Source organism: Orbicella faveolata, unplaced genomic scaffold (genome assembly GCF_042242905.1).
Source record: "Orbicella faveolata isolate gen_17 unplaced genomic scaffold, um_ofav_v1 contig_14, whole genome shotgun sequence".
Taxonomy (NCBI): Eukaryota; Metazoa; Cnidaria; class Anthozoa; order Scleractinia; family Merulinidae; genus Orbicella; species Orbicella faveolata.
Window position 1 is genome coordinate 16,661,300 of NW_028301541.1, and position 15,247 is coordinate 16,676,546.

A 15,247-nucleotide genomic window follows, 5' to 3' on the forward strand; every position below is an offset into this window, starting at 1 on the left:
ATGAGGTATGTTGAAACTAAAATACTTAAATTATCAAAGTTAATTTAAAATACTACTGAAGGCTTACAAAACAACTTTAACAACTTTATATAACAGTGAACGGAAATAGAAAAGTGCTGGCTTGTGATTTACATAGTCTGATGTGAACATGAGAGAACGTTTGAGAGAACTATAAAGAGATTTTTGAAAGTTCTTCAATTATAAGTTGACGTATTCAAATTTACATCGGAGTATAAGAATTACAACTCAGGTAACTCAGCCGTTTTAATTTTTTTTTTAACTTAACATCGTCACAACGCTTTCGGGAATGGTAAAATTAGTTATTTCCTTCAGACAAAAGTCCATTGGGGCATTTACACTCCAAGCAATATTTCTAATGTCGCAATGTAGATGATATAGCCATGCTCCTATCTTGTTCAGCCATTCTTCTGAAGCTATGCAAGAGAGGATAAAGAGTAAGAGAGTAAGTCCTTGATAAAGGCCTTATTTTTAAGGTAATCCCTCTCAAGTTATTTTTAGACATGGAACCTAATTCTGATTAATTTCACTACGCGCGTAACATGGAAGTTTTCGTGGAGGATGAAAACTAATGTGAAGCCGCTTGTGCCGTCCAGTTGAGGGGACTGCCTTTCTCTAGGCCCTCCTGAGGTTTCCGAAGCCTGACGTCGTCTAAAAATAATGTAAAAGGGATTACCGTTGTAATAAGGTCTATAAGAAGAGCTAAATATCTTACCCTTCGTCCTCTCTTGATTTATGATATTCCACAGGACTCCCTTCAACTATTTACTTGTGAATCTGGCTTTAGCGGATGCCTTGTTTGCGACCTTTGTTACACCGGAGACATTCTTCAAGATCACCCCCACTCACCCAGGGGGAACATTTGGTACAGTTTTCTGCAAATTAGTGACGGGTGGAGGCTTGGCATGGACTGCTGGATCCTCCTCGGTGGTCACTTTGGTTGCAATTGCCGCTGAACGATATTTTGCGGTAATCTATCCTGCCAGCAACGTGGGCAAACTTACCAAGCGTAAACTGAAGGTGCGTCACTGACAAAGTTTAATTGTTGCTCTTAGTATATTCCAAACTAGTGGATAACTTTTTTCACGTATTGCGATTGGCTGTTTATACTCCGCTTACGTAGGCCTTTATGAAAAGGGTCTATAGGCGAAATGCTTTCTTTGTTTTTTTTACCGTAACATAAGAAGACATTTTCGCAGTCTATAAAGCAGCTAGAACATTTCTTTCGATTAAGAAAACTTCAGTTATAAACAATTATTGGATGAGGTTTTTGTAATATCTGGAATAATCAAGGTCGAGGTAAGTGTTATCAGCCGAAGCCTTCGGCTTCGGCTGATAACACTAACCGAGACCTTGATTATTTCGGATATCACACAAACCTAATCTCATAAATGTTTTACTATACATTGTTTTAAAGAAAATACCGACAAACGCACTGAGCACAGTTTATTCAATTTTCAACAAGCCATGTTCTTACGTAAACTTGACGTTGCTCTTGGAAATCATGCATTGCACGCGCAACCTACCAATTATTTACTAATCCGCTAGCAGAATAGTGAATAATCTGTAGGTCGCGCTGTTTCCTAGAATTAGCCTCAGGCTTCTAGCCAATGAGAAGACAGATGGTGACTACAATGTATAATAATTACTATTAGTATATGCCAAACGAGTGGATAGTGTTCTTCACGCATTCTGATTGGCTACAAAAACTTGGAATAGTTGTACTACCGCCTCCTAAGTCCGTGAAAAAAAAAAAAGAAGTGATTTCTTTGTTTTCTACCGTATAGGGCCCCTCACCTTTAAAGAAATAAGAAATCACTAAACAAATTCAATCATTGGCATGTTTAGGTGTTCTTAAATTCGGACCATTCTGTGATACCTTCGTATCAGTTTTCATCTTACATCATAACATATTTTTGATGGTTAAATCGATATAACAAATACTTGACAATTTAAGGAAAAATATATTTCCGGTTTTTCAGATAGATCTCATTGAGCTTAATATATAGAATAATTATAGGGGAAAATATTGATTTTGAACAAAGCTATGAATAAAAAACGACTTCAAGTTGTATTAATAACCTCTACTTGATACCTGTCATCAAGTTGGTACTCAGTTGTCGCATAAACTAAACTTAAAATAACACTCACGTGACAAGAGCGCATAGTCAAGTTGTTGTTTATGAGATTAGGGGACTTAAGATTTGAGTACGAGTACGAGATCGAATACGAGAACGACTTTTCAATTCTAGTTTTCAGGCTTCACATTATCACGACATATACCCATTTCATCCCATGAGCTACCCTCTTTACCTAAAACCAGCATGAACAGCGAGGACTCCGGAAACGTCACTGATTTAAAAATCGAAAATCGAACTCGTACTCAATCTCGTACTCGTAGTCCAATTTAAAGCCCTCTATTATCACAAGACTTGTGTCGAATTTTCCGCGCGCAGTTCCAGTTTTTCAGTTGCGTTAACAAATTGTTAGCTTACATTATTGATGTCGTCAAAGAAGCACGAAAGGTTTTGCCCGCTTTCAGGTGCAAAGAAGGCACTCTAAGTGGAAAAGGTGTCGAAATTTTCCGGTAAGGATTGGGCCGATGCACGGGACAAACAAGGGCACAAATAATAGCTAGCTGACTATAAGAATCCTTTATCTGCGATGAAATGTTTTAAGAAGATATCAAACCAGACCTACTGATATAACTCGTTACCAGTGTGAGGCGTATTGCTATTCGTTGAAACTCATCCCTGAAAAATAGTTTGATGCGTTGACAGGTTTAAGGTGGTTCCCTAGCTTTTTTACGAACACTCTCCCTGTAGAGCGCGAGTTAGAAAAGGAAACTTAGTGAATTTCTCTTAAAGTTTTCCATGCAGAGATTTACCAGTATGAGTACTGTTAAAAAATAAGGCTTATTTTTTGGTTGTCAATTTTTGGTTTAAGGCCGCTGCCATAGCAACATCTCATCTAATGACAGACAGATACATTTCTCATTTTGGCCTAAACTCTTAAAATATTTATACTTTCCTTCGGTGAATTTTTTTCATACTTTGCCACTTCATGGAAATGATATTGCCAGACATTGTGAATCGGTAAAAAGGCAAGGTTGTTCAGACGGTTTTTCCAATATTCTGTAATTTGTCATTCTTTTAAAATATTAGATTAGCTCTGACAGATTTTAACAAAAATAGGGTATTTTAAAGAACTTGTATGTGGTTACAACTGAGCCAAATTTAAAAAAAAAAATCACCGAAAGAAACAAGAGAAAATTAACTGTCAGTTTGCTTTTAGTGCTCATGTTGACGTCACAAAAATCGAAAAACACTGACGTTTTCCTTTGGGCGCGTGTAGATTACTTGAGCTTTTGTCCTATGCCCGCGCACAATCGTGAAACTATAGGGAGCCACCTTAAGGTGATTCCTCAGAATTGCATTGCGCATCCCTACTGCGCACGATTTTTGCGTCATTAGCGCGCTCTCACGAGCGCGTGCACATACACAGCATATACAAAATGGTGGCTTTTTCTAAACGGCTTGGCTTGCGAGAGACAAATCATCAATTTTTTTCTCGGAAACTAGTACCGTTACCTAACGATTTTATTATTTAGTTTGAATGCAGAGATCACCTTTTTTCTATACAGTGAATATGGACCAATTTCTATCGCAGGGTAAAAAATTATCACAGAAAACGAGAGCATGGCTAGCACTCGTAAAAGATAATATGTGGCCTCAGAACAATGCGTGCTTGGAACATATTGTATCCCTGTCGACTAAAAATGAGTGCCCTTATCATGAAACGCACATCAAATTGCTCCTTAACATTTATACAATACATCCATTGTTGTATTTCTCCCTTAACTTTCTCTCTTTTTTTCTGCTCTCTTAAAGTGTAAGGTGAATGGTTCAAATCTAAACGTTTCTGAAAGCAAAAGCAAATAACTTTAGGAGTGATGGGGTTTATTGAAGGTCTTCCTGCTCCAAAACGAATATGGGGACCCCTTCTTTTTTATTTCAAATTTTACGTTCTCTTGATATAAGAAGTCAACAGGTAAAGTTTGAAAGAAAATCTATTGTGAGTTCTATTTCGATGGAATTACCTTAAATAGTCGTCTGTTTTATGCTTTCCTATTTCAGGTGATCATTCCTGGTTCTTGGATCTTCGCTTTAATATTCTTCATACCGGATATCACGGGCTTAAACGTAAAAGATAATGCCTGTGTGCGGATGGGTAAAGCATGGCTGCAAAAAGCCTCTTTTTTGCTCTGGTCAGTCATTGTAGTTGCGGCCATGATACTGATGGCTGGGTTGTATTCCAGAATCGTGTACACCCTGTGGTTTAAACGTGATCCTGAGAATCAACTCGCCTTCCAACAGATGGTAAGTACGGATTAACAAAGAAGTTGAACACGTGAACATTTTTCTTTCGTTTTCCTTACGATAATTACTGAAGTATGCAAATTAACGTTCATGATTGAAACTTCTATGTAGCTAAGTTTATTCGATCATATTCTGGTGTTATGTGTTCCGAACATAACATTCTAGTGTTATTATAACTCTCCACCATGCAGTTACCAATACAAACACTCGCAAGCCAAATATTATTCTTTCTCTGTTTTAAAATGTCTTCACGTTTGTAAATACTTAAAAGGTTTGTTAAGTCTGTGATCCAGCAAATATTCCCTTAAAGTACCAATATTATCAAATTCTCGATACCCATTTTTTTACATTTTCGTACACAATAGGTCTTTCCTAGATATCTTGGTAAACTTCAACTTATTACGAGCATTAGAACTCATGTTATTTGAACCTTTATATCCGAGAATTTACGGCCGCCATAAATTTTCCTTGTTCCAAGTCTTGGTTGAGAATTGGAGAAAATGAGGTCATTTTCTCAAAAATACCACACGGTTTGAAATTATACGAACAATAATTACAGCAATTCGCACAAAGAATAACAAAAACTTTGGTTCATATATGCGTGCAATTTTCGACATTAACTTTTATTACAATTTCAACCCGTCCAGTATTTTTGAGAAAATGACATCATTTTCTGAAATTCTCAACCAAGACTTGGAACAAGGAAGATTAATGGCGGCCGTAAATTCTCTGAAATAAAGGTCCAAAAACCGTGAGTTCTACTGTTCGTAATAGACTGAAATAGGAAAGACCTACAGGCCCTTTGCTCGATCCGGTCTTATGGTACAAAATCGCACATGCTGGTGAGCAAGTTCCGCAGTGGGACTTCCAAAACAAAGGCAGGTCCAGTTGAACTGGTACGAGTTGCATTGTTTTGGAAGTCCCACTGTGCAACTTGCTCACCAGCATGTGTGATTTTGTACCATGTGACCGGATCGTGCAAAGGGCATATTGTGTACGAAAATGTAAAAAAAGAAATGAATATCGAGAATTTCATCATGGTAGCACTTTAAGAGAAACTGATATTTTCACCTTGCCAAAAATATCAGCTACTGAAGACTTTATTGCCGTTAGTTCAGTTGCCAGGTTTCTAGCTAGTCCAGGACCGCACTTCCAAATCAATATCGAGCTGTTACAGATTTCAACACCATTCTCAAATTAACTCAAATAAATTTGTCGGCTCTGTTCTAATTCTTCTTCTATTATTTGAATTTGTAACATTAGGTAGAAGAAATGCTCTTCTGTATAAATTGGAGAGTAAATGACGTTTGCATGCTTGTCTGTCTGTCTGTCTGTCTGTCTGTCCGTCTGTTTCTCTGGCTGAATGTATGCTTGTGACACCGTTAAGGATACATATTCTGTTTGCAGGACCTTTCTTGACAACTCATTTGTTACTATCTAAATCGGATTTATGTCTCTCTCTGCACACAGAGCGTCCTAAGAGTGCGGAAGCGAGTCACTTTGATGGCGGTGACTGTCACTGCCATATTTGGAATCTGTTGGGCCCCTGAAGTAATTGCGCACACCTTAGACTCCTACACATCCCTCAGTGTCAGTGAACTCGCATACGCTGTTATTCATATGCTAGTACTGTTCAGTTCCGCCGTCAACCCATTTGTGTACGCTCTGGTTAACAAAACCTTCCGAGAAAAGCTTAAGGGAATGATATGCCGTGGCTGTACAAGCTCCACGGGGTCCACAGGAAATCAAGTTTGTCAACGTCAGGGACATCGTCTTTGGAGCGATCAAAAAATGTAAAACATTTCCTCTTTTAATGCTGCTTTTTTTTTTTATATGTTAGCACTTTAAACTGCCTTGCGAGACAGCAATTCTCCTCTCTTTCTCTGACCAGCAAGAGAGGGGAATCCTTCACAGGGTGTGCAACTTAACATCGGTATTAACTTTCATAGATCTGGCAGGAAGGTTATTGCAATTCTTCAATTTAGCGCCAGGAGCGCTATCTACATTTGGTAGTTTAAACGAGCTCGCTTATTTGAAGAGGTGGCGTTAATTCCTTTTTCATAATATTATTATTATTATTATTATTATTTATTTATTTATTTATTTATTTATTTTTACAGTGCCTCAGTGCTTTAATGAAAAACAAAAACTTTAACTCAAGAACTTTGATAATGTTCAATATTGCGCTCAGAGTTCATTCATAGTTCATTCATCTAATCAGTGTATTCAATGTCAATGCCTTGAATGTCACTTTCGCTTTGGGTACGCTTAGCTTGCATATAAAGAGGGTGCTTAGAGAATTTGGAATAGGGGGAGTGCTTATTACGTGGTTATTATATGTGCATTATTATATGTGCGAGTATATATGTACATTATAAGCTGACGCGACTAGCAGTAAATAACCCAGAGGCCATTGGTCTTAATTCCGTTTAAGTCTGATTTTTTTTTAGGCTTAAATATCATCACAGCTGCTTAAGTTGTGTATGTAAGAGCTGCATGATCATTCATGGATTTGCATTAATTAGCGTTTTTTATTCGTTCACGAGCACGTGCATCATTTATGTTTTTAATTTATAACAATAATTATTATAATAAATTATTTCTAGATCTGGGGTGAAATAAAAGTGTTTGTTGTTTTGTTTGTTGTTGTTGTTACATATCGTCGCCGCTTCTGTATATATAAACAATACCTTCCGTTTGGTACGGAAAAATGCTCGGAATTTTTTCCGTGGACATTATCTGTTCCGCGGAAGGGAACAGCTCTCGAGCTCCGAGAGTGAAGTTGGAGGAAAACTGTGAGTTCCGAGGAACAGATAATGTCCAAGGACAAATATCCCATCATTTTTTTAAAGTCAATTGAGACTATTGAGCTTATTATCCTTATTACCCTAACGTTTAATATTTCCTATAATATTTCATTTGCATTTCCTTTACTATTTTTCCTTTCCTATATTCCCCAGTTTTAGCTAAGCATATTGAGTCACGTGAAGCGTTTGTACCAATCGCGTTCGGGCGAAAATATTTGACGAATTATAAAGCTAGGTAATATATGTGATTGTTTGTCAGTTTCACATGCTGAGCTCAGTAACAGCTCGTAGTATCGTTATTGTTGATTGAATAACCGTTTACCAAAGCCTGCCTTTACAATACATCTGTAATGCTATTAAAAACCAGAAATTGAAGCGTCAAAACGATTCTAATGATAAATAAAATTGATGTGACTCTCAAATGAAAATACAGGCAACTGTCAATTTGCAGTGCTACCTTAATTTACACTAACTATTTAAATAAGGCCCCATCTACACTACGCCGGAGAAATTTGAAAACGGAGGTTCGCCCTGAAAATGCATGAAATGTTCTCCGCTCACATTACGCCTGAGAAATTCGAAAACGCAAAAACAAATTTGAAACATTTGAGACGTTTGAGACAATTGTGTTTAAGGAAAACTTGGGAAGGGAAATCACGTGATTATCGTGACATCATCGTTTTCGAAAACGATGATGTCCTATTGTTAAGCACCTGTACTTGTACGAATCCATAAATAAATAAATAAATAAATAAATAAATAAATGAAAAATTCTGTTTTCAAAATAATTACCCTTCAAACTAAAGTGCAATGAAAGCGTTTTGAAAGTCCTCCGGTTTGAAGAGCGTTTTGGAAAAGCTTCGTTTTCGTGATAGACTAGTGTGGACGGTAGGCCAAACCGTGGAAATAAAGCTGCGTTTTCAATTTTCTCCTGCGTAATGTGGAGGGGGCGCGCCTAACATAACGAGCACCGGCTGATAAGCACGTGGTCCAAGTTGTATAATTTTTGCGATGATTAGTGAACTGCTGTCCTTTATATTTTTTTTTCTTGCGATGTCATCAGTGATACCAGTTTTTTCAAGCAAATAATAATCTTATAACATGTAATAATAAGGAAACACCCTGTAAGAACACGGTCGCTGAAAGCTGTACTTCGTCAACTCAATAAAAACACAGAACTACCCAAGCTGTTGACATGATGAAGCGGACAAAGAGAGTTTGAATTCGAAATAAATGAGTGGATTTCTTTTCTTTTTCCTTCAGCGTTTCCTAAAATTGATGGAAACCATTTTCTTCGCGTTCCTATCGAGTTGTAGAAACACAAGAAGACGTTTGTAGCAGAAATTTCTGCAGTAAATTTTTTTGTAACCAAAAGGGAAGGTTTGCATGAGAAATGTTGCAGCAACACGAGCAGCAGGCAATACATATTTATCTCCGTCATTAAACCTGGAAGCGCTAGATAGCACTCAAATATTCACAAAATGTTGCGGAGGGTCACGGTGGCTTGTAAGAAGCGCGATAAAAGGCAGCCATCTCCAAAACAGGCGCAAGACTGATCTAGTGGCAAGAACAGTTTAAACCGGCTGACCGAAATGTGGAACTTTTGCTACTGAGGAGATCTAATTTTTTTAGTACTCCAGTTTTTTGATGGTGGTCTTTTATATCTAAAATAAAAATAGTGGTTCCTGTAGATTCAAACTTCTTAAGCTACATGAGTTCAAACTCAGTTCGTAAAATGAAAATGATTTTAAAAAAGGCTGCATCGTAAACAACAATGCTATACAGAAGCTTTATACTGCAATTCATATTCACGCCATTCTCTTGTAACTGTCCTCCTGGCCTGATTCGCGCAGTATCAAATGGCGTCGAATGGTGAGTAATCAACTAAATCATACTTTTAGAGGTAAACAATTTATATTAAAACATCCCAATACGAGAAAACAATGAAGTCAGGTGTCAATCTGGTTTTAGATGACAATTCTTTTTTTCAGTTCACATTATTAAACTGTCTGCATTATATCTTTTGTCTATTGTTTTAAAACTCTCTTATATCTGATCAGCATCATCTCATGTTAGAACATCTTTGAATAAAGCATACATTTCTAGCAATAACTATTGTTTATTATTATGTATAACTTAAGAAATAGTTCATATATTTAAAGCAAGAGTTTAAGCGGGGCTAAATAAATTCCAAGTACATCGACCCAGTAATATTTTTAAGCAGCGCTGGTTTTAATTTGCTACCTAGAGTTTGTCTATTTTTTGAAAAAATTCTAGGCTTTTTTTTTTTTTTTTTTTTTTTCAAGTTGCTGCCGGGCAGTGTATATTCATTTGTTTAAAATAATAAGACTGTCTGTAGTCTTAAAATTCCAAGATAGGTATATACACAGGGAATCGAGTTGAATTGTGAAGATCTATCCCATTTTAAAGATGGCTTTTAATATGTGCTCAGCGTGAGAAAGGTAAGGACATTTGCTTCTCACAAGCTGTCAAAAATAGCAACCCTGAGAAAAGCTCATCACTGTTTTTCTACTCAAGCTTGTGTGGTAAAGCTTCGACAAAGTTTGATTTCATTGAAAACCGATTTTTTTTCACCTGATTCAAGGAAAGGTTATCAATTGAACGCATGATTTTCTAGGACAGAATGGCTATAGCCACGTTGATTCTGTCTGTCTGGAATTTGTTAGCCAGACAAATTTTAGCTATCCAACAGAGCCAGGCGGTTTAGCGGGGCAGAGCGCTATAGCGTTACAGCTAGCAGGAAAAAAAAAAGGAAACAGAAAACAATGTGTCTCCCCTAAGCCGCCTGTTACACCGGTTAACCTGTGAGAGTGAGGGAATGCATTTTGATCAAGCAAGCGCCATCTTGTTTTGGGCTTAGAGAGGAAGAAGCGTCATAGACAGTAAGATTGAAATAATCTAACATGGCGGCAAATCTACTCAATCGCCTAATGTCCATAATCCACGCTCCCTCAGAAAAAGGTCGCCATGCATTTTGAAACAATTTGGCCCCAAATGCCATCTTAGGTTCTTCATGGTATGTACCTTGTTTCAAAGTTATGCGCGAAGGAAACTGCTTAACTATACGTATACCGACCATGACATGGAAACTGTTCCATCACATTGTGGATACGGTGTCATTTACATGGATTTACACGTCAGGTTTTACACGCTCAGCCTGGTCTCCTAACGTGTTCGTTTTTCTTTTTCTGCAATTTTGTTTACTCGATGCACATGTGTTCCTGTAACGGGAGCAAAGTCCATCAAAGATACTGCATAATATGTCCTTCGATACTAACTTACAGGATCAGAAAATTATCATAAAAAGAACTTAAACTAACGCAATCATATGGTTTGATGTAACGAAAGTATGAAGTTTCAGTCCCCTTAATTAATATTCAAGGTAACATTACAAGACGAAATATTCATCAGATATTCAATAATCAGTGCTTGGCAGTTTTGTTTTTTTCTCACATGTCAAGTATCCACAAATAATTCTCTAGTTATCAGGAATTCACTCCTCCTTATCTCTTCATTAAACCTAGCAGACCTCGTGACCGTGTAACATCATCAACAACATTCAGTCATGATAGAATCATTTGGCATTGCCACAGCAACGGTACACTCCGTACTTGCCATCGTGGACATCGTTGGAAATTGCCTCGTTTGTGCGATCATAAAGAAACATCGAGACATGAGGTATGTTGAAACTAAAATAACTAAAATATCACAGCCAACTTGAAACACTTTCAAGTTTCTACAGCGACTTTACATAGCAGTGAAATAGAAATTGCATGGTTAGCTTGTGGTTTATATAGCTTGATGTGAACATGGGAGAAAGATTTTAAAGTTCTTCCATTACATGTTAACGGATTTAAATTTTCACCTGGTATAAGAAGTACAACTCAGGCACCTCAGTCGTTTTCAACGAAACAATGCAATCGGGAATGTTAAAATTAGTTATTTCCTTAATACGAAAGTCCATTAGAGGATTTACATTCCTAGCAATATTTCTAATGTCCACGGTTCTTGTACATTCGCACAAGTAGATAATATTACCATGCTTCTGTCCGGTTCAGCCATTCTTCTGAAGTTATGCAAGAAAAAATGAAGAGAGAAAGAGTAAGTCACCCATAAAGGCCTTTTCTTAAGGTAATCCCGATCATAATATTTCTAAACATTGATTGCGTTGATGCAGCTTTCGTTGATGTTTTTGTACAGGATAAAAATGAGTGTAAAGCAGCTATTTGGGCTGTGTACCTGAGAAAACTTGCCTCACAGGAGTGCCTTTTTCAGACCTTTATGGGACTTCCGAAACCAGGGGTGATCTAAAAATAACTCTACATGAATTACCTCGATAATATTTGAAGGACTGACTCTCTTACTCTTCATCTTCTCCTAATTAAAGTATGTATGTCTTTATGATATTCCACAGGACTCCCATCAACTATCTACTAGTGAATCTGGCTGTAGCGGACATGCTATACGCGACCTTTATTACCCCAAACACTTTCCACAGGCTCACTTCCACCCACCCAGATGGGATGGACGGTACAGTTTTATGCAAATTGATGACGGGTGGAGGCTTGGCATGGATTGCTGGAATTTCCTCGGTAGTCACTTTGATTGCAATTGCTCCTGAACGATATTTTGCGGTAAACTATCCCGCTGGTAACATTGGCAAACTTACCAAGCGTAAACTAAAAGTGCGTCATTGACAAAGTGTGATTATTAGTAGCTATAGAGTGACAATTTAAGAAGAAACGTGTTTTTAGTACGTTTACGCAGGTGATTAATAGTATGAAAAAGAAAACTGAATCGGTATATTAAGCATAACACGTTCCTATCTCAGATGATCATTCCCGGTTCGTCCATATACCTCTGTTCCTGGTCTTAAACGTAAAGGACAATTCCTGCGTGTGGATGGTTGGAGAATGGATGCCAAAAGCCTATTCTTTGTACTGGCCAGCTATTGTAGTTGTAGCCATGGCAATAATGGCTGGGTTGTATTCCAGAATCGTGTACACCCTGTGGTTCAAACGTGATCCTGAGAATCAACTCACTTTCCAACAGAGGGTAAGTATTAAACAAAGAAGTTCAATACGTGAACATTTTACTTTTAGTCAATCTTAGGATGTTGGCAGGAAAGAAAATTCCAGGTATTTCCTCCTTTTTAATCTATGGATATCAAGAGGTAAGCGTTAATGAAAGTTCTCTCCCGTACGCCAGTTTTGATCTTCTTGATCTTCTATGGGTGCCTTAATCGAACTTTTCTGCGTACCAAGGCCTCGCCAGTTAAGGGGGGGGGGGGGGAGGGGGTGGGGTAGGCAGCTATTGCAACAAGAACCGTAATGATCGTGACAGAATGTGGTTGGCACATTATGCTCAAGTGTCACGCTCTTTTTGTGAGAGTGAAATCGTGACAGTGTGACTGTCACATCATGTCTGACATTCGCGTTGTGAAGGACAACAAAAGGCCCATCGATTTACAAAATTCAAATCATAATAATAGACAAAGTTTGATATAGACATTGTAATCCTCACCTGTGACTAACGTTGTCAATAACTTAAGTTTTCCCGCGACATTTTGATTGAAACATTGCCATTAATATTGCGACACTATGACACCATTTGCAGGCCTTTTTGGACAATTTACTTTCAAATTACTTTGCCGATTCATTCGTTGCTATTTCAACTGGATTTCTCTCTCTCTCTCTCTCTCTCTCTCTCTCTCTCTCTCTCTCTCTCTCTCTCTCTCTCTCTCTCTCTCTCTCTCTCTCTCTCTCTCTCTCTCTACACACAGGGCGTCCTAAGAGTGCGGAAGCGAGTCACTTTAATGGGGGTAATCGTTACTGCAATATTTGGAATCAGTTGGACGCTACTTCACATCCCTCAGTGTCAGTGAACTCGCATACACTGTTATTCATATGCTAATACTGTTCAGTTCCGCTGTCAACCCATTTGTGTACGCTCTGGTCAACAAAACCTTCCGAGAAAAGCTTAAGGCAACGATATGCTGTAGGTGTACCGGCTCCACGGGATCCACCCGAAATCGGGTTTTCCCACAAAAAGTCATCTCCACAGCAGGGATATCATCTTTGGAGTGATCGAAAAATCTAAAACATTTCTTCTTTGAATGCTTTGTTTAATGTTAAAAGGACATTGTGACAGGGAGAGATAAAGTTATGATAATGATTCTCTTCTATTTCTCCCAGCAGCTACAGAAAAAAAAGCTTTGTTTCGCAGGGTATGCAATTACGATAGTCTCAACTTTCATAACGTTGAGAGGAAAGGTCGTCGTAATGCTATGATTTAGCTAGACTCGCTCCCACTGTTTCAACTAGAATATTCAACAAGTAAATCAGTAAAGGTTTCTAATATTATGGTGTTTTCATTGCTACTGATCTATTTATACCTCAAAAGATGAAAATAAACTCTTTAGTTGAAGAGTAAGTGCAACTGTCCTTCAAAGTTAAATATAGGAAAGGATCTTATTTTTTAGCTGTAGGTGAGCAGCTTCTCTAAAAAGCCGCGGTGTGCCATGACAGGAGTTTTTATGTAACCCGAAAAACGGGAAGTAAAACTCTCTTGTAATCAACATATTTGTTGTGAAATTCCCATTGTGCGAACTTATTAAATTATTATTAGTAGTGCAATTGTTAAATAAAACAAGTAAAACATATGACAAGGCGATGGCAACATAGTGGCCGCCGTTAGGTCTTTAACTTTCAAACAGAACGGAACTACGCATTTCTCATTTTCAGTGAAGCAATCATGTGTTTTTTCTCGTGGATATGCGATGCGAGACGGGGTCCACTGGACAACAGATGCAGATGTATGGGGTAAGGAGAAGGGCTGTGAGGTCGAGATTGATTTACATTCGGAACATATGCGACATATGCCAAGAAAGCAATAAAGAGAGAGACGGAAGAAGAAACATTTTTCTCATTAATTATAACAGATTGTTAGTATTCCAAGCAGCGCAAAAACTGAGCCTGAAACAGAGTATTACCAGTCTATGAATTATTCCGGCAAAAAAATTAAGGTGCCCACAGTATAGCCCTTCACCGGCCATATGAATACCCTCACACGGGCCAAGTTCTCAGTTTGAGATGGCTGTTAACGCCGCGTCGCCATAGAGTGGACGTTAACCTGGATATATAGTACGATTTTATAGTTTTATTGCTTTATTACGAGCTTGACTGCAGGAATGGAAGATAACAGCAAACTAGATCATGAAACCACTGATAATAACTGTAATAAATTGAAAATCAACCACTAGTGTAGTACATGTATTTACCACTGTTTTAATAAAAAAAGTTAACCACTAATTACATAAAATTGTTAACCAGTTCTCACACTGAGTGCATATTAATAGCTACCGTCCAAATGAGAAAGAGAAGAAACCTTGACAAATTGATCAGATTCCTTCCTCTTGGTTTTCTAAGACTACAGACAGTATTATCATTTTAAACATATGAACACTGCCCATTTGGCAGGAAAATGAAAAACAAGAAACGCACAAACCCACCAATAAATAAGAAAAACAGGAACAACAAAAAGAAAAACCAAAACTGAGAAAACTCCCTCAGCTAGCAATTTTAAACTAGCGCAGCATAAACTATCACTGGGTCAATTTATTTGGAATTTATTGTGTCCTCTGCTTAGATCATATAATAAGGAATATGATAATTATTGTTAGATATCTATGGTTTATTCAGAGCTGCTCTAGAATGCGATGATGTTAAAGAGTTTTATAATCCATCAAATAATTTCGCTCGCGAGCGATTGGTTAAAACGCGTCACGTGACTGAATACTCCCCAGCTAAAACTGGGGAATATCCGAGTGATATTCCCCAATTTTCAAAACCGCGCGTGTTGCGGGAAATTTTTGAAGGATACTAAACACAATAGCCTCCATTTAGAGCGGAAATACGCTCGGATATTTATCCTTGGACATTATCTGTTCCTCAAACTGGTCGTTTGTACGAAGTGATAATGTCCGCGGACAAATATCCAAGCATATTTCCGCTCCAAATGGAG

The 15,247-nt window shown here is 37.8% G+C and overlaps 2 protein-coding genes across 2 annotated transcripts; both read left to right on the plus strand.

The window, feature by feature from the left end:
- On the plus strand, positions 1–7,032 carry LOC149114252 (pyroglutamylated RF-amide peptide receptor-like). The gene is made up of 4 exons (XM_089286045.1): positions 1–5; positions 768–1,038; positions 4,155–4,397; positions 5,868–7,032. The coding sequence occupies exons 1-4, from the start codon at positions 1–3 to the stop codon at positions 6,192–6,194; spliced, it is 846 nt and encodes a 281-aa protein (XP_089142171.1). The 3' UTR covers positions 6,195–7,032.
- A 3,639-nt stretch (positions 7,033–10,671) lies between these two features.
- Positions 10,672–13,532, plus strand: LOC149114253 (neuromedin-U receptor 2-like). The gene is made up of 4 exons (XM_089286046.1): positions 10,672–10,903; positions 11,640–11,910; positions 12,110–12,280; positions 13,008–13,532. The coding sequence occupies exons 1-4, from the start codon at positions 10,791–10,793 to the stop codon at positions 13,107–13,109; spliced, it is 657 nt and encodes a 218-aa protein (XP_089142172.1). The 5' UTR covers positions 10,672–10,790; the 3' UTR covers positions 13,110–13,532.
- The last annotated feature ends 1,715 nt before the right edge of the window (positions 13,533–15,247 follow it).

Excerpts from the sequence above, each read along its gene's own strand:
- LOC149114252 (XM_089286045.1), top strand. Across the intron at positions 1,039-4,154 it reads TTACCAAGCGTAAACTGAAG|GTGATCATTCCTGGTTCTTG; the intron begins GTGCGTCACTGA and ends TTCCTATTTCAG. Across the intron at positions 4,398-5,867 it reads AACTCGCCTTCCAACAGATG|AGCGTCCTAAGAGTGCGGAA; the intron begins GTAAGTACGGAT and ends CTCTGCACACAG.
- LOC149114253 (XM_089286046.1), top strand. The coding sequence starts at position 10,791 with ATGATAGAATCATTTGGCATTGCCACAGCAACGGTACACTCCGTACTT. Across the intron at positions 10,904-11,639 it reads AAGAAACATCGAGACATGAG|GACTCCCATCAACTATCTAC; the intron begins GTATGTTGAAAC and ends GATATTCCACAG. Across the intron at positions 12,281-13,007 it reads AACTCACTTTCCAACAGAGG|GGCGTCCTAAGAGTGCGGAA; the intron begins GTAAGTATTAAA and ends CTCTACACACAG.